The sequence below is a fragment of the Sphaerodactylus townsendi genome, linkage group LG01, assembly GCF_021028975.2.
Source record: "Sphaerodactylus townsendi isolate TG3544 linkage group LG01, MPM_Stown_v2.3, whole genome shotgun sequence".
NCBI lineage: Eukaryota > Metazoa > Chordata > Lepidosauria > Squamata > Sphaerodactylidae > Sphaerodactylus > Sphaerodactylus townsendi.
Window position 1 is genome coordinate 8,915,844 of NC_059425.1, and position 19,433 is coordinate 8,935,276.

Below are 19,433 nucleotides of genomic sequence, written 5' to 3' on the forward strand. Positions count from 1 at the left end.
CTCATTCCAAGTTCTGCCCCACAGAACCCACCACAGATAGAAGTTCTAGTCACAGCTCTTCGGAGCTCTCTCAGCCCCACCCACCTCACAGGGTGTTTGTTTTGAGGGGGGGAAGGGAAAGGAGTTTGTAAGCCCCTTGGAGTCTCCTGCAGGAGAGAAAGGGGGGATACAAATCGAAACTCTTCTTCTTTTAACTTTGAATTCTATACTGCAGTTCTGGTCGGCCTTCCCACCGGTACCTTCCCGATAAGCCTCGGCATGTTACGTGTTTGCTATGTGACAGTGTTGCGCAGTTGGATCCAGAATCTGTGTGTAGCACGGTGCCAACGTGTGGAAGTGCGCACGTGCGTCTGCGACACAGCCCCAAAATGAATGCTTCAACTGCACCTTGAACCGCTCCGGAGATAGTTTTTCGCTCAGGGTAGCCACGTTGACCCGCGCTAGGAGACTGAAGATTCGTGTACAGTAGCACCTTAAAGGCCAACCACGTTTCCAGGATACGAGCGCTCGAAGTCAGAGTGGACTTTCGTAGCAGATGAAGGGAGTTTTGACTCATGCAAGCGTACGCGTGTTTTGTGTGCCACCAAGTTGCTTCCAACTTATGGCAGTCCTACGCATTAATGAGTTCTCAAGCATTCTATCATAGAATCATAGAGTTGGGAGAGACCCCAAGGGCCATTCAGTCCAACCCCCTGCCACGCAGGAACACACAACCAAAGAGCTCCTGACAGATGGCTAAGCAGCCTCTGTTTAAAAAAAACTCCAAAGAAGAAGACTCCACCGCTCTCCGAGGCACCGTATTTTGCTGTCGAACAGTCCTAACTGTCAGGAAGTTCTCCTTAATGTTTAGGTGAAATCCTTTTTCCTGTACTTTGAATCTATTACTCCTTGGTATCTGGAGCAGCAGAAAATAAGCTTGCTCCCTCACCAACATGACATCCCTTCAGATATTTAAATGTGGCTGTCATATCACCTCTTAACCTTCTCTTCTCCAGAATAAACATTCCTAGCTTCCTACCGTGTTTCCCCGAAAATAAGACAGTGTCTTATATTAATTTTTGCTCCCAAAGATGCGCTATGTCTTATTTTCAGGGGATGTCTTATTTTTCTGTGTTCTGTTCGTCGGGCATGCTTCTGTAACCCCCATGCCCAGAATGGGTTGGCCCAGAATGGGTTGACCCAGTAAGGGGTGGAGACTCGGAGCAGCAGAAAGGCTGCAAGAGCTCTTTGCAGAAGACAAGGGTACCAGACTCGGACCTTGATTTCTATAAGCCCTTAACACCTTGTTAAGGGTTTTCTTTTGTGGTTGTCATGGGTGAGAGTTCTCCTGGAGACCTTCATCATGTTTGCAACCTGTTCATCAAGCCCTTGGAGTCTTCAGGAGCCAGCCAACTTGCAAAGAAGAATTTGGACTTGGCAATATCAGTAGACTGTAAATAGAAGGACTTGAAATGCAACCTGAACAGGACCTTGAATTGTAACGTTAAATGTTGATGTTTTAAAAGTGTTAATTGTAAAGAAAAGTAAACCATTTTGTTGTTTAAATTTGGTTCTTTGCAACTCATTCCAGGTTCTGCCCCACAGAACCCACAGAAGGAGGAGTTACAAATGGCGTAACCAGGTGTGGGGCTTGGAAGTGAGATTGCAAATATAAATTGCTTGCAATGGAAATTACCTTGCAGCAAGTTGGGGGTTTGATCCCCATACAATTGTTTTGTTATGTGATGTAAGTTCAAAGAGATGTTGCTGTGTTAATTTGAAACACTGTTTGGAAGTTGCATGAAGGAAGGGATTGAGTTGCAATCCCCCCATCCCTTCTGCAAACTGCTTGGCTGAATTGCAACAATTGCTGTAAAGAGTTTTGCAAACGGCCAGTGCAGCTAAGCTTAAGGGAAAGACAATGTTCTGCATTCAGATGCACCAAATGTGGTTCCTCCAAGTACAGGAATCTCTGGGGAAATCATTGTTTAATGATTTCAAAAGTTGCATTACAATTACTGTCAGGGGCGACAGAAATTTAGTGGAGGAGAATGTAAGCCCCATGCCCAGGTGAATGGGTTGGCTCAGAATGGGTTGGGACCCAGTAGCAGGGGTGGAGACTTGAGACAGCAGAAAGGCTGCAAGAGCTCTTTGCAGAAGACAAAGGGTACCAGACCTTTCGGACCTTGATTCCTATAAGCTCCTTTAACACCTTGTTAAGGGTTTTCTTTTTGTGGTTGTAATGGGTGAGAGTTCTCCTGGAGACCTTCATCATGTTGCAACCTGTTCATCAAGCCCTTGGAGTCTTCAGGAGCCAGCCAACTTGCAAAGAAGAATTTGGACTTGGCAATATCAGTAGACTGTAAATAGAAGGACTTGAAATGCAACCTGAACAGGACCTTGAATTGTAACGTTAAATGTTGATGTTTTAAAAGTGTTAATTGTAAAGAAAAGTAAACCATTTTGTTGTTTAAATTTGGTTCTTTGCAACTCATTCCAGGTTCTGCCCCACAGAACCCACAGAAGGAGGTTACACTTCCAAACAAAAACTTTGCTACGTCTTACTTTCGGGGGATGCCTTATATTTCGCACTCCAGCAAAACCTCTACTACGTCTTATTTTCAGGGGATGTCTTATATTCAAGGAAACAGGGTAAGCAGCTTATATTCAGGGAAACAGGGTAAGCAGGGTAAGTAAGACATGGATTCCAGAGCCTTTACTATTTTGGCTGCCCTCCTCTGGATCCCTTTCAGCTTGTTGATACCCTTCTTGAATTGTGGTGCATAGAACTGTACACAATATTCCAGGTGAGGTCTGACCAGTACAGAATACAGAGGTACTATTAAAACCCCCGAGCTAGACGCTATACACCTATTTATGCAGCCCAGAATCGCATTGGCTTCTTGGCTGCCGCATCATGCTGCTGACTCATGTTCAGTTTGTGGTCTACTAAGACTCCCAGATCCCTTTCACATGTAGTGTTGTAAAGTCAGGTGTTCCCCATCCAGTGGTGGGATTCAGCAGATTTGCCCCACTTCGGCAGAACCAGTTGTTAAAATGGTGCTTGTAAACAACCAGTTGTTAAATTATTTGAATCCACCCACTGCCCCATCTGTGTATTTCATTTTTTTCTGCCTACATGTAGTATCTTACATTTACCTCTGTTGAAATTCGCGTTAGTTTTGGCCCAGCTCTCTAATCTTCCCACGTCATTTTGAATTCTGGCTCTGTCCTCTAGGGTATCAGCAACCCCTTTCTTATTTGGTATAATCTGCAAATTTGATTAGCAGGCCCTGTAATCCATCATCCAAGTCACTGATAAAAATACTGAACAGCACCATTACACCCTTTCTCACGTCTTGCAAACTGAAGTCCGGGGCTTTCTCGATTGAAGAAGAAGTTTGGATTTACACCCCACCTTTCTCTGGAAAAGAGTTCAAAGGATAAAATGATTGAAGAACATATAATATGAAATGGTTTACAAAATTATATTGCAATAAGTTAATCTGCAAAAAAGTTGTATCACAAAATAAATTGTATGCCTTTATTGAGGGAAAAATAAACATGGATTCAGTTACTTAACAGGGGGAGTCCAAAGCAATCAATATTGGGCAGTTACATCACAATAAAAGGGATAAAATCATGATTATGGGATATTGAAAGGGCCTAGATAAGAGAAAAGAAATTTATTTAAATTAAAATATAAAGGACATATAGCATTATTAAATACAAAGTATATTTGTAGCTTAAATAATAAAAAATAATAGGAATGAAAAAAAAATAAGGTGAGGTATAGTATAGATATTTAAGTTTATTAAAGCTAAAGAATAAATTACCAAAGAATAGTGAAGTAACTGATTTGATTTAAATGTATTGAGTTATGTGTTATTGTTATAGGTAGTTGGGGTAGAATAGATTGTGTTTGGGTAACTATAAATGTGGGTCATCTGTTACATGTTAATATTTGTTGATGTCTTATGTGTTTCAATGGTTTCATGTATGTTTTATGTTCAATGTGTTTTTTAAAGAAGGAAATTAATAAAAAGTATTATGTAAAAAAAAGGAGACTCAAGGTGGCTTACAAGCTCCTTTCCCTTCCTCTCCCCACAGCAAACACCTTGTGAGGCAGGTGGGGCTGAGAAAGTTCAGAGAGAACTGTGACTGGCCCAAGATCCCCCAGCCAGAATGTAGGAGTGCGGAAACACATCTGGTTCACCAGATAAGCCTCCGCCACTCGGGTGGAGGAGTGGGGAATCAAATGAGGTTCTGCAGATTAGAGTGCACCTGCTCTTAACCGCTACGCCACGCTGGCTCTCCGTCGGCTTCTTGCTGGAGCCTCCTCTGTTCCTTCTGCCTTCAACCGTCCCTGGCATCTCTGTCTTTTCCAGCCTACCAAAGAGCCTTTTATCAACACACAATGCACTTCAATGTGGAAGAGGGGAAGCTAAAAAGAGGCACATCTTACATCCTCCAGTTACAAAATTAACTTGTGGGGGGGGGGGGATTATCCTATCAATTCAAACAGCTTCGTGGCTATGAAACTCGCTGGATAACCTCAGTCATTAAGCATTCCCAGGGTAACCTATTGCTCAGGGTTCTTGTGGAGCTACGAAAATAGGACAAGCGTTGTGTAAGGGAAAAGGAGACCAAAGCATTTTGAGAACAAAGGGGGAAAGAACTGAAATGGGAAGCCATTCCCCCTCCTTTCCAGGGGTCCCTTCACACCCATGCGCACCTCTGTGTGGCGTAATGGTTGGGAACGTGTGTGTAAAATGTCTTCAAACTGCAGCCGCTTTATGGGATTTTCAAGGCCACAAACCAGCAAAGGTGTTTTGCCATCACCAGCCTCTGCATAACAACCCCGGAATTGACTGCTGTGGTTTTTCCAGACTGTGTGACCATAATCTGGTCGTTTTTGCTTCTAATGTTTTGCTCGCATCTATAAGAACATAAGAACGAGCCTGCTGGATCAGACCAGAGTCCATCTAGCCCAGCTCTCTGCTACTCGCAGTGGCCCACCAGGTGCCTTTGGGAGCTCACCTGCAGGAGGTGAAAGCAATGGCCTGCTGCTGCTGCTGCTCCTGAGCACCTGGTCTGCTAAGGCATTTGCAATCTGAGATCAAGGAGGATCAAGATTGGTAGCCAGAGATCGACTTCTCCTCCATCAATCTGTCCAAGCCCCTTTTAAAGCTATCCAGGTGAGGGGCCATCACCACCTCCTGTGGCAACATATTCCAAACACCAATCACACGTTGCGTGAAGAAGCGTTTCCTTTTATTAGTCCTAATTCTTCCCTCCAGCATTTTCAATAAATGCCCCCTGGTTCTAGTATTGTGTGAGAGAGAAAAATTTCTCTCTGTCAACATTTTCTACCCCATGCATAATTTTATAGACTTCCATCATATCCCCCCTCAGACGTCTCCTCTCCAAACTAGAGTTCCAAACGCTGCAGCCTCTCCTCATAAGGAAGGTGCTCCAGTCCTTCAATCATCCTCGTTGCCCTTCTCTGCACTTTTTCTCTCTCTTCGATATCCTTTTTGAGATGTGGCGACCAGAACTGAACACAGGACTCCAAGTGCGGTCGCACCACGGCTATGATTGGCATCATCAAAGCCATGTCACTCCAAGATGCATTTCTCACCATGGCACAGCGTGGAGTGATTGTGTGGTGGGTCTCAAACCTTGAAGCAACAAATGGACCCTGTAGTGTTGATCGGCAGCATTTATTGATAGGCATCAGAGTATCCAGCTGGACAAAGCCAGTTCTGGGGAACTTGGATTTTGCTACCCGTTTTGTTCCGATGTTAATCACCCCTCCCTTTTTTCCAAGGAATGTGAGAAAGAGTTAGTTTGGAGCCGAGGCACCCCAAGGTTGGCACTAGACGGAGATAAAGCCACCTGGCATCGTACCCCCACAGAAACAACCCTGTCTCCTATGAGACTAAAGTGTTAGGGGAAAGCCTAGTTACCTGCACAGCATGTGAAGCCATAAAGCGACGATCAAGAAAAAAAATGCCCCAGAAGAGCAGTGATAACATATAGCAGGCTGGTTACATATATCTTGCAGTAAGGAAGTTATATATATATATCTTGTAGCAGTTACATTGCGTTAGGAATGTATCTCAATCACCAGATACAATCCCCCTGACATGTATATGTGTTGTCTGCTTCACAGGTGAGAGGGGTGTGTGAGGTCCATTTGCATGTGTTCAGGTGGAGTCCAATTGGAGTTGCATTTGTATTTGCAGTTACATCTGCAATCAGGTCAGATTGAGTGCTTTCACAGTCGCATTTGAATATCTCTGGCTTTCGGTTTTGGAGGGTTTTTTTTAGTATTGGTACCCAGGTTTTGTTGATTTTCACATTCTCTTCCTTTTTGTTGAAACTGTCCAGGTATTTGTGGATTCAAATGGCTCCCTTGCATTGATTGACAAAATAGCTATCAGAGTTGTCAAGAATTTATGTGTCCTAAAATAAGATCCTAAGCTGGACTTGCTTTAAACACCATGCTGTCACTCATCGAACCTGGGACTGGAGGCGCAGGTAGAAGGAATTGAACTGAACTGTGGCACAACAGCTCCACCCGGCAGCAGCTGGCTGGAAGAGGTACTGCAGCTTTCCATCTTAAAAGGGGGTCATAAGACCCACGCAGCCAATAGGGTCTCATCTGAGCAAATTCAGTCCGAGCGTCTAACACAGGTGGAGATTCTCGGAAATTTCCCAAAGTCCTAACCCAGTACAAGCCAGCCTCTCTCCCTGACCTACCTTGTCAGGTTGTTGTGAGACTGAAGTGTTACGGTGTGCTCCTTGGAGAAACGTCAAGATACAAATCCAAAAAGTTTGTCGAACAAGTTTCACCAACACCCAAGAGGCCTTGTGCCCGAAAACCAAGGACCCGCAGAATTTGGCTGGATTTCTCACCTAGTGGTCACAACTCCCAGTAAAACCTATTCCCTGCGCCCAAGGGGAAGCTTGGAAATTCACCTAAACTGGCAACACAATCCCTACCCGCTCCTATGTTACTGCTGCCTCTGTGAACAATTGGGGGCAGCCCAAAATAAAAATAAATCATCCCATCAGTATGGGTACAGGTTGCAGAACTTACTTGTAAGAGGATGATGCGGCTAAACATATTGACCACCTCCAGGGTTCTGATGAAGATTCACATTTTGGAATGCTCTCCCATGCGTGGAACTCCCCACAGCTAGAAAATCAGCCAGTAAGGGAAGGGGGCAGAATCTATCTTGCTTCCGCTGCACAAGTCTTCTATTGACTGGAAGGGCTTTTTAAATGTGCATTTCCCTGTCTCTGGTGTCTGTCTCCTCGAGGCTTCACCTTCTTTGGCACACCTTTGCCAGGGGCCAAGTTGAATACAACCCCTCCAGCCAGCCAGCTCAGCCATTCTCTGGGTTAGAATCATAGAGTTGGAAGAGACTCCCAAGGGCCATCAAGTCCAATCCACCTGCCATGCAGGAGCACACAATCAAAGCACTCCTGACAGAAGCGCATCCAGCCTCTTTAAAAGCCTCCAAAGGAGACGCCGCCACCCTCCGAGGTAGTGCATTCCACTGTCGAACAGCCCTGATGGTCAGGAAGTTCTTCCTGATGTTTAGGTGGAATCTCTTTTCCTGCGCCTCGAACCTATTACTCCTGGTCCGAGTCTCTGGAGCAGCAGAAAACAAGCTTATCTCCCTCACCATCCCTTCAAATATTTAAACATAGCTATCATGTCCACCCTTAACCTTCTCTTCTGCAGACTAAACATCCTTAGCCTCCTGTAAGTCCCTCCTCGTGAGGGGTTTGGATCTCCAGACCTTTGACTACTTTGTATTCACCCTTCTCTGGACCTGCCTCCAACTTGCTTACTAATATCCTTCTTGAATTGCGGTGCCCTGAACTGCACACAATATTCCAGGCGAGGTCTGACCAATGCAGAGTAGAGAGGTACAATTATATCCCTCGATCTTGAAACTTTACTCCTATTGCTACAGCCCAGAATCGCATTGGCTTTCTTTGCTGCCGTGTCACACTGCTGACTAATGTTCAGTTTGTGGTCTACTAAGACTTCCAAGATCCCTTTCACATGTAGAATTGTCAAGCCAGGTGCAATTAATTTTTTTCTGCCTACGTGTTCCAAAGTGGTGAGCAGGAATTAGCCAGAGGATGAGGGAAGAGAAACAGGGCAGGTAACCAAACCAAAGATTTATTGTCAGCTGAACAACCTCTCGAAACGAGCATTCAAGTCAGTGTCAGGAGGTGCTGGCAAGAAGTTATGCGGTCGTGGGCGGCGTAATCATTGGCTTGCTCCTAAATGTATCATCTAATGCGACAGGTCTCTCCTACTCACCTCTGTTCCATCTTCAGCCTTTTTCGCTTCGCTCCACACAAGCCTGATCCCAAAACGCTTGGCATCGCTTCTGGAGGTCACAAATCTAACCTTTCCTCCTCAGTTGGTACTGCTGCGCCCTTCGCAAATCACCAACGGCATCGCCCGAGTGCCTTTTCAGAGCTCCTTGGTCAGGAAGACGCCCGACAGGTGCAGCAGCATTGAAACTTACAAGCCATGTTCTTGGCGGCTGTTGAACACCTCTTTGTCGCACAGCTGTTTGGGGGGGGGGGGCGCGCTGGCAAACTCCAGCTGGGAAGAAGGATTTGGCGAGGGCTTACGGGAAGCTAAGCAAAGAGCAGAGGAGGGCAGGCTGGCGAACGAGCAGGTCTCCACAATAAGGCACGGCAATCTTTTTTTCCCCACCCGGAGAAAAGAGTGGGCGGGGATTAAAAAAAGAACGCAAGTTGCAGTTGAACGTTCCTGCTCTGATTTAGGAAAAGAAAAGAGCTTAAATCTGGAAGGGACAGAGAGGGAAGAGAAGAACCAAGACGATCTCCCCCCCCCGCCCGCCCCCCGCCCCCAAACAGCACGCATTTCCCACCTCTCTGGCAGGACTATCCCACGAAATCGGTGCTGCCGGAACGTGAAGTTTTGCAGCTAGCGGAGACAGAATTACAATTTGGAGAGGGAACGGCAAAAACCTTCAACTGGGTGGATCCTGCCCCCTGGTGCCCAAAAACGGCATTTTTTTCAAACCATGACCAGAGAAGCAGGAATAACATGGACCCCTTCGGCATATGCGGAATAAGACACGTTCAATCCACTTTCAATGCACATTGAAGCTGGATTGTACTGTGCGAAATAGCAAAATCCACTTGCAAACGATTGCAAAAGTGGATTGAAAGTGGATTATTCAGCATGTGCGGAAGGGGCCACAGAAGCTAAATAATGATTCCCCCAAATCCTCATCCCATGCCTCTGAAAACCGCCTCCTTCGAAATGCATGCCTTGCAAAAGGTTCAGCCACTCCAAGGGCCGAGCAAACGCTCTTGTCCAGAATGGGTTGCAGGAAGAACCAGCACTGGATGACGGCACGCCTCGGAATGGACTTGCAAAACAGGGAAAGTGGATTCCCCCCAGGCCTGGAGCGGATCCCACTGTCTGTGTTCCCGCCACACTCCAGGTTCCATTTCTCTCTTTGGTGATATAGCCAAGTTGCAGTCTGGTACCCAAAGGATGGGGGTGGGTGGGAAGGGGACGCGCTAAATGTCTGGAGGTGGGTGGAGGGCCCCGTGGATAAACTGGAGCAGCTTCTCCAGCTGGGCCTCCAAGGAAAGCTGGTCCCCGTCGTTGGTTACGACCCAATCAAAGGCCACGCCTTGGTCCAGGCCGCATTCAGACTCGGCATCATCGATCCCTACAGAGAGGAAACAGAAACAGGGGAATTTGGCTAGCTGCAGGAAAAGGGGTGGGTAGACAGGAAGAAGAAGAGTGGATTCATACCCCATCTTTCTCTCCTGTAAGGAGATTCAAGGTGGCTTACAAGCTCCTTTCCCTTCCTCTCCCCCCCTCCAACAGACACCTTGTGAGGCAGGTGGGGCTGAGAGTTCTGAGAGAACCGGGACTAGCCCAAGGTCATGTCTGGCTCCATTGCGAACTAGACAAATCTATTTGAATGAAAATAATGTAAACATTTGTATAGGAGCAGCAGTGGACTTGGAGGTTAAGAGCTCGTGTATCTAATCTGGAGGAACCAGGTTTGATTCCCAGCTCTGCGGAGGCTTATCTGGGGAATTCAGATTAGCTTGTGCACCCTAATATTAATCTGCTGGGTGACCTTTGGGCTAGTCAGGCTTCTCAGAGCTCTCCAAAATGCAACTCCACCTACCTCACAGGGTAAGCCTAAAGCTGTGTGAGGGGGGAAGGGCAAGGAGGTTTTCAGCCCCTTTGAGTCTCCTGCAGGAGAGAAAGGGGGGGATATAAATCCAAACTCTTCTTCTTATTCTTCTATACCAGAACCACAACTCTTAATCATTGATTCCGGGATATAAAATTTTAAATTATTTTCACGAAAATAGATTTGTATTGTTCGCACTGGAGCCAGACAGGTTCTTTTCCTTTCTTTAAACAAGATACTGTCTCTGGCTCACTATATATATATATATTTTACTAGCCCAAGGTCACCCAGCAGGAATGTAGGAGTGTGGAAACCAGAGGCGTAGCTGGGCCAGAGTGTGTCCAGTGTGCACTCTGGCTCCCCCCTCTGGCGCCACTTCACGTAGGTGTTCTCCACACTTGCTTTCTTTAGCTTTTAACCGGAAAGCAGGCTTGGAATAGGCCTGTTTTGTTCCTGGGTGGGAACTATATTTCTCTGGGCCACTTTGGAAACAGTCTCACCTGCAGAACAGGGGGGAGGCCCATTCTCCAAATCTACGCTGGCCAAGTAAGTGTGTGGGGGAAGCGCCATGGGAGGAATTTTCTGCTCTATTAATGACCTGCAGCTTCATGCCTGCTGTGCAAGGCTTGACTCCCCCTCCATTCCTGGTAGTTTCACGACCAGGAAACACATCTGGTTCACCAGATAAAGCCTCTGCCACTCAGGTGGAGAAACTAGTCACAGTTCTTCGGAGCTCTCTCAGCCCCACCCACCTCACAGGGTGTTTGTTGTGGGGTGGTGAAGGGAGAGGAGATTGTAAGCCCCTTTGAGTGTCCTTACAGGAGAGAAAGGGGAGATATAAGTCCAAAGGAGCAGCAGTGGCGTAGGAGGTTAAGAGCTCGTGTATCTAATCTGGAGGAACCGGGTTTGATTCCCAGCTCTGCCGCCTGAGCTGTGGAGGCTTCTCTGGGGAATTCAGATTAGCCTGTACACTCCCACACACGCCAGCTGGGTGACCTTGGGCTAGTCACAGCTTCTCGGAGCTCTCTCAGCCCCACCTACCTCACAGGGTGTTTGTTGTGAGGGGGGAAGGGCAAGGAGATTGTCAGCCCCTTTGAGTCTCCTGCAGGAGAGAAAGTGAGGATATAAATCCAAAAAACCCTCTCTTCTTCTTCTTTTCCTCGCTGTCATGAGGACTAGAAACTGCTTTGTAAACATGACTCAGATAATCCCTAGTTTCTTCTCAGGGCTAGAACAACCCCTGCCCCTTTTAATACATCTAAAGGTGCCAAATTCCTCACGGGCAGCTACTTTGGGGACCCCACGCTGTGCGCTAGAACGATAGCCATGTTTACTCGATGCTCGATAGCTCCAATCACCCAAGCTAAAATCCCAATCATGCCCCTTCCATCTCCTCCAGAGTTACTTACGACGCCAGCAAAACACACCTTTGACCAGACTTCCTTTATTAATATCTTGGAAACCACTCTAGATCTGACAGGAAGGCCAAGGCGTGTCATTTCGATCTACGTGGAGAGAGAGGAAAGCATAAAGGTGTTTTTCTGTGGGGGGAGGAGAGGGTCTCAGATCCGGCACCTCCCTTCCTATGGGAGAGTTTTCACCCCGGATTTACCCAGATGGGCTGCTGGACGCCCTCCACCACGATGCGGCAGAAGAAACCAGGATCAATCTGGCGCTTTTCTTCGCCCCAGCGGATCATATCTTCCCGGTACATCTCTTTGTAATTACTGGCATCCAAGAGACGCTCGAAATCCAGGCCGTGTTCCTGCAGGGGGAAGAGAGGAAGAAGAAGTGTTTGGATTTATAGCCCACCTTTCTCTCCTGTAAGAAGACTCAAGGTGGCTTACAAACTCCTTTCCCTTCTTCTCAGCACAACATGCACCTTGTGAAGCAGGTGGGGCTGAGAGAGGTCTGAGAGAACTGTGACTAGTCTAAGGTCACCCAGCAGGAATGTAGGAGTGCGGAAACACATCTGGTTCACCAGGTAAGCCTCTCCCACTCAGGTGGAGGAGTGGAGAATTAAACCCGGTTCTCCAGATTAGAATCCACCTGCTCTTAACCACAACACCATGCTGGCTCATGACTGAAGCAACATGGAGAAGAAATATTGCACAAGAGGCATGATGGAACTCAGTGCCACAAGATTGGCAATGGAAGGATTAGTTCTAAGACAGGGTTAGGCAAATCCAGGGGAAAGGTAGGGTAGGTTTATGGAGGGTGACAAGTACCGTGTTTCCCCGAAAATAGGACAGTGTCTTATATTAATTTTTGCTCCCAAAGATAGCGCTGGCAGTTCCATTTCCTTTCTGGGGATACGTCCGAGAGATTTAGGTGGCGTTCTGTCTGCTGTCACGCATGCTTAAAAAATGAAAAAAACTTTTATTACATCTTATTTTTGGGGAATGCCTGGCATTTCGTGACACTTCAGCAAAACTCCTCTGCTACGTCCTATTTTCCGGGGATGTCTTGTATATCTGGGAAATAGGCTAACCAACCACGCAGTCTCTGTAATTCGCCACCTTCTAAATACCAGAGTCAAAATTATGGCTGCGGCTGTTGACGTAGCAGAGTGGAACCTCCGGTTTCCAGATAGCCCACCTTCCTGGTCACAGAACAGATACTCAATTTGAGATGGGCTGTCAGCCAGGGATGCGATGAAGGGGCATGTATTTGGGGGAAGGGGATTCAAAAGAACTCACCTTTGCGTACTGCTCTTCTATATAGGACCCGATAACTGCAGAATGGCGCATGTCATCTGGACCGAGGTATTTCCGCGTCGAAAACAAGACGTAAAGCAGAGAGAGAGATCCGCCAATGATATCCTGGAGAACCCATCAGGGTTTTTGGCAACTAAAAGGAGCCTCCATGGTTCGAAACACTCTACCTCCGAAAATACCATATGCCTGGGACAACTCACAAGGCTGTGGCTCTTGTAGCCTACTTCTGTGAGCTGCCCAGAGGCGTTTGCTAGACATTTATTTATTTTTATTTATTTTATATCCTGCCCTTTCCCTGTAGGGCGGAGGGCGGGTTACAACATAAAATTTAACAATCTATAAAACTTTTATATGAGCCCCTATAAAAACAAAACCAAAGCAAATTATGATGCTGCCAAGTTTCTTGTGATCTAGTATGCTGGGATTTTATTGCATTCCAAAGTTTATAATTTGTATTTATTATTTATTGTTGTGAAGAAAGACATGTAACACTGCCTAGGAGTCTCGGGACAGAGCAGGCGGTCTATGAAGTCAAAATAAATGGGCTAGTAATGGCCAAGGCCACTAAATATGAGTGACAGTGCCCACATTTATAAATTAAAACCAATGGTGTAAAAGTATTACAGGGACGTTGAGTGGACCCAGGGGGGCCTATCTAACGAAAGGATATGCTATAGAAGGCACATCTAGTGAACAGCTATTTAACCTATTAATGTACAAAAAATTGGAAACCCCTTTGTTCACAGGAGACAGTCTATTTACTTTCTATTTATTTATTTATTTATTTTATACTTTGATTTTTTATACCCATTCCTGTTCCTAAGGGGTTCTGTATAAGTGTATAATATGTGGAAGTGTGGTACAATCAGAAGATAACCAAAAACCTTTAAAGTAAGCTGGCGGTAAGAGCAATAAGTGACTAAGTATACCAATATAATAAAGCAAATTTAGTGACAAGTGGCGCCCAGTAGCCTAATTTTCAAAGTCCCCTCCCCTAGAGGTGGGAGTGGGAGCGGCGAAGTCCCAGCTTAGATGACAAACGGCCCGGGATGTAAGGGCCTGCAAAGTGAGAGGGGGGTACTACTACGGGCTGGTCCCTCCAAAGGCCTCAGAATAGCCCTCGCCTTTACAGGCCCTGCAGACCTCACCAATGTCCCATGAGGGCCTGGACAGCTGAAGGGAGAGCGTTGCTCACCAGGCCGGGGCCAGAGCCAGAAGGCTCCCAGTCTGTGTGGAGGCTACAGCCTCGACCACTGAGGGGCTAGAATCTCACTCAGTAAATTGGCTCCTCTACCGACCTGAAGAATGTGTAGGGACATATGGGGTGATGCTGTCTCGATGACAATATGGTCCCAGGTCGTCATGTATACCTTAGTTGGTCAAAGCACCAACACTCTCTGAAGATGATTCGGAACTCTACTGGAAGCTATCTTGGAATTCCCGCAGCCGTGGGACAAACCTTTAGGACTGACTGTCACGCACTCCATCCCCCACTTGTGAACGTGCTGCAAACATCTGGCCAGCTGCAGCTGGAAACAACGGGACTAAGCCATCCTTTGCTCTGATAAGGGCTGCGTCTACTCAAGCTCAGGTGCTCTGAACACGCTCAGTGGTACTCTTGCAGACTTTTTGTTCCAGAAACCGCCTTTTCAATACATTTCTACGTTTTCAGCCAAGTCTCTCCCACGGCTTCTGCAACCCACATTCCCACCAAGTTTTCCTGCCACGCATTTTTTTGAAATCATTCATTCTTCTGGTTGTTGTGGGTTTTCCGGGCTTTGTGGCCGTGGTCTGGTAGACCACGGCCACACAGCCCAGAAAACCCACAACAACCAGTTGAATCCGTCCGCGAAAGCCTTCGACAATTCATTAATTGTTGTTTTTATTCTAGCCTCCGTTTGGAGTGCCACTCTGTAACCTCAGTGCGACGTGACGCGATTAGGATCTGCCGTTCCCACTGTTGCTTGGAAGCCGCCCCAAGAGCAGCGTGGGTTGAAAATGGGCCAAGCAACAACTCCACAATAAGGGCAGAGCTTTGAGTGGAGGCTAAGCATATTAGCTTCCCAGGACCTCAGGGAAGTTGTTTTTCTCCCCCGACTCATAGGCTCACCTCTGGCTGGCACACCGCTGGGATCCAGGTAGGAACTTCCGAAAGGTCAACCAGTGCAGACACACACAAGATTGAGACCTCTCTGAGAAAGAACCAGCAAGCAGTATAGCGGTTTAGAGTAAGGGTAATTCTAACCTGGGGAATCCAGGTCATATTCCTCATTTTCCACACTGGAACCGTGGAGGGCTTATCCAGAACCAGATTAGCTTGTGCACTCCAACACACGCCCGCTGGGTGACCTAGGGCTTGTCACAGTTCTTCGGAGCTCTCTCAGCCCCACCCACCTCACAGGGTGTTTGCTGGGGGTGAAATGAGATTGTAAGCCCCTTTGAGTCTCCTTACGGGAGAGAAAAGGGGGATATAAATCCAAACTCTTCTTTTCTTCTTCTATATACTAGAATTGAATGATTTACAACAAATGGCCCTGCTAATCTTTCCTTGCCAAGATTTTAGGGGGTCCTTTCAATCAAAGTCAGACTAGGATTGGGGGCAACTGTGATCGAATGCCCCCTTTGCCAGGAGCTCATCAGGTGACCTTGCACCAGTTACGGTCTTTCAGCCAAACTTGTTAAGGACGAAATGGGAGCAGAGAGCCACTCCCGCCCAGCAATGAGTGTGATGCGGCGACAAAAAAAGCTAATGTGATCTTAGATGGTATAAACAAGGCATAGCGTCCAAATTGCAAGGTGTCAGAGTCCTGCTGTACACTACATTAAATTGGACCTCCCTTGAAGCTACTTGTTCTTGGAGTGGGCCTCCCACTCTGGCATGGGAATAGCTAGGCTAGTGAGTTTTGATTTATAGCTCCTCTCTCTCCGTGGCAGGAGACTCAAAGGAGTTTATAAACTCCCTTTCCCTTCCCAGAATTCCTCACAACAAACACCCCAGGAGGGTGGGTGTTTTGAGAGAGCTCTGAGAAGCTGTGACTAAACTCCATAGTCACCTTAGCTGGCATGTGTGGTGTATGTGTACATACTAATCCTGAATTCCTCAGATAAGTTTCCTGCTAGCTCAGGCGGCAGAGCTGGGAATCAAACCCGGTTCCTCCAGATTAGATACACGAGCTCTTAACCTCCTATGCCACTGCTGCTCCTGTGGACGAAATGGAGCAGGTGCAGAGAGCGACGAGGATGGATTGGGGCCTGGAGACCAAGCCCTGCGAGGAAAGGCAGAGGGACTTGGGAATGTTCAGTCTGGAGAAAAGACTGAGGGGGAAACGTGATTGTTCTCTTTAAATATTTGAAGGGCCGTCACTGAGAGCAGGGAGCTGTTCCTATTGGCAGCAGAGGACGGGACTCGCAATAATGGGTTTAAATTATGGGTGGAGTGATTTGGACTCAATACGAGGAAAAATTAACAGTAAGAATCACAGCATTGGAAGAGACCCCAAAGGCCATCAAGTCCAACCCCCTGCCATGCAGAAACACACAATCAAAGCACTCCTGACAGATGGCCATCCAGCCTCTCTTTAAAAACCTCCAAAGAAGGAGACTCTCACCTCAATTTCCAAGGGAAAGAATTCCACTGCCTAACAAATTCTACTAAATGGGGAAGCTCTTGTCCTACTGTTTGTAGGTGGTAATCTCTTTTCCTTCACCTTGAACCCAGCGACTCCTGGTCCTAGCCTCTGCAGCTGCAAAGAACAAGCTTCTGTTCCCCTCTTTCACATGGCATCCCTCCAAAATATTTAAACATGGCTATCAGGTCACCTCTTAACCTTCTCTTCACCAAACTAAACATCCCCAGCTCCCTTAGTCTCTCCTCGTAGGGCACGGATTCCAGACCTTTGACCATTTTGGTTGCCCTCCTCTGGACCTGTTCCAGCTTGTCAATATCCTTCCTGAGTTGCGGTGCCTAGAACTGGACACAATATCCCAGGTGAGGTCTGACCAATGCAGAATAGAGAGGTACAATTACATCCCTCGATCTAGACACTCATAATTTTACTGGATGCATCCCAGAATCCTATGTTTGGCTTTCTTTACAGCCAGAGACTACACTTATTGACTCATGTCTAATTTGTGGCCTTTACTTCAAGACTCCCGGATCCCTTTCAGACATGTAGGTGCTGTATTTCTACTTTTTTTTCTGCCCAAGAGATTTTTTTCTATCTACGAGTTGTGCAACAGTGGGATCAGCTGCCTTGGGAGGTGGTGAGCAACTGGAAAACGTTTGCATGCGAAGCTCTAGGCTAGGGGTGTCAAACATGCAGCCTGGGGGCCAAAATGTGGCCCCTTGAAAGGGCTTCTCAGTCCCACAAGCCAGTTGAGGCAAACATGCCCTGCCCCCCAAAAAACACCTTGCTCCTGATATGTCCTGGCAAATCCAGGCACCCACCCCTTACTCCAGGCTGGGCCTGCATTGAGCAAGGGGTGGACTAGAAGCCCTTTAGGGTCCTTTCCAACTCTGCGATTCATGCAAGACCCTAGCTACCTGGAGGAAAGGCAAGAGAAAAACAAGAAGCAGTTTAGGCCTGGCTCAATGAAAAACGTTGCTCGGGGGGCATCTCTGTACGCTGCGGAGGAAGAGCGGGGCTTCAAAACCACACAGCCAAAGAAGGGAAAAAGCCCTCCCTGCAGAGTAGTCCCACCCACGGGGAAGAACCGAGAACGCCTGCATTCAGCCCCGTCCCTGGAACCGAGAGCTTTACCACGCGACTCCATTGGCCGTGCAGGCTTAGATCCCGTCCTTCCGATCTTCCCCACACCCCTGCAAGGGAGTGCAGGCGGAAAGCCCCCAATTGCATAAGGCGCTGGGGGGCTCCTAGTCCCGGAAACGAGCGGCTGCCATCTGCCCGTTTCAGACGTGCATTAACACACGGGTCATGCACAAAAAGAAAAAGTCACTAGGAGTTGCCGGTGTGAGCCTGCCTGGCGTTGCACACACGTGGTGGGTGGGTGGGTGGGTGGTCTTCCCAACGCAGCCAATCCCTCCTGCCCGTTCGCGCCGACCCCTTTACCGGCTCTGGAGCTCCTCGGCCACGAAGTCTTTGCCCGACTTTCTCTTCCCGCTAAAGAGCAAGACGAGCCGCGGCGTCCGCGCCATCGCGCCCCCCTCTCCTCCCTCAATGGTCTCGCCCGGGGAGCGAAGGTTCCGAGCGGCCAGGCGCCCCTTCCGCTCGCCTCGATGGGAGCGTCTCGGGCGCCGCTTCCTGCTAAGCGGGCGATACCATTGGAGTTTTTCCAAAAGGGGGAGGGGGTGGATAAGAAAGGCTGAATCACAGCGGGGAAATCGGCGGGTCCTGGGAGGGGCGGGGCTCTTTGAAGCCCCGCCTTGTTGGGCGGGGGAGGGCGCGTCGGAGAGTTCAATGGCATTTTAAGTAGCCAAAGTAAGCGCAGGCGGGTCTGAACTTATTGCGAGCGATTTCCGGCCGTCATTCATTACGTGATCGATTAATGATGACATTTGGGGGGGGGGGGGAATTAAACACGTTCCTAAAACGTGTTAGGATTTTTTAACGGAATTCAAAAAAACCCTTCCGTGGGTATCAAACTCGCGACCCGCCAGATGTTATGGACTACAGTTCCCATCATCCCCTGCCAGCATCATGCGGGCAGGGGCTGATGGGACGAAACGATAGCAATGAAAATTCAAAACCCATAAAGGATAGCCATTAAAATGATCCATGGGGTTGCGCAAAGGTGCTCTTGGGCGCAGGCCTGGTGAGAAATGTCGCCCCCATTTCAAACAGCTCATTAGGGATGATTGTAATCAGTTTTACAGGTAAAGGTTGAGAAATATATGGAGTTGGAAAGAAAAGTGATATTGAAATAGTATAGAACACCAAAACACAACTAGCATATATTGTTAAAGGACTCAGTCCTAAATGCTGGCACTGCGGAGATCAAGAGGCATATTATAGTCATATGTGGACGGACTGCATAGAAGTGAAAAAATTTTGGACAACCGTAATGTTATATATCGAGAAACTGGTGAAGATTAATATTGGGATAAATAATGATGTAATGTTCATGGGTGTAATGGAGGATAGGAGGGTACTGGGTTGATTGATAGTGTTACCGCGCTGCTCAGGATAACACTTTCCGTTCCAGAGGTATCCCGCTCTCGGCAGCGCCCAGGAACCCAAGCAAGACCCGACAAGGCTTGGATAAATAAAAGAGATTTATTGAGATGCTGACCTAAGTGTCAGCACCTCCCTTCCGCACAAACACTGCGCTGCCTAGCAGCCTTACAATCCCTTAAGTACACTTTCTCCCGTCGGGAGCCCGGGAGAACCAAAGACAGCCCACCACCATTCAAAACAACCAATCATTCATTTGCAACATGCAGGAACCAATCAGTGTCCGATAGGCATCCTCTTCTCAAGTTTCGCGCCAGAGCAGGGCGAGGCGATGACGTGTCCACTGACGGGGGACACACAAAGGTTTTCTCCAGGTGTCC

The 19,433-nt window shown here is 47.6% G+C and overlaps 1 protein-coding gene across 1 annotated transcript; it reads right to left on the minus strand.

Moving 5' to 3' along the window:
- Window positions 1–8,166: 8,166 nt before the first annotated feature.
- On the minus strand, window positions 8,167–18,261 carry PMVK (phosphomevalonate kinase). The gene is made up of 5 exons (XM_048503611.1): window positions 17,991–18,261; window positions 12,905–12,970; window positions 11,807–11,970; window positions 10,706–10,743; window positions 8,167–9,725 (listed from the first exon to the last, which is right to left on the minus strand). The coding sequence occupies exons 1-5, from the start codon at window positions 18,075–18,077 to the stop codon at window positions 9,571–9,573; spliced, it is 510 nt and encodes a 169-aa protein (XP_048359568.1). The 5' UTR covers window positions 18,078–18,261; the 3' UTR covers window positions 8,167–9,570.
- Between the last annotated feature and the right edge of the window lie 1,172 nt (window positions 18,262–19,433).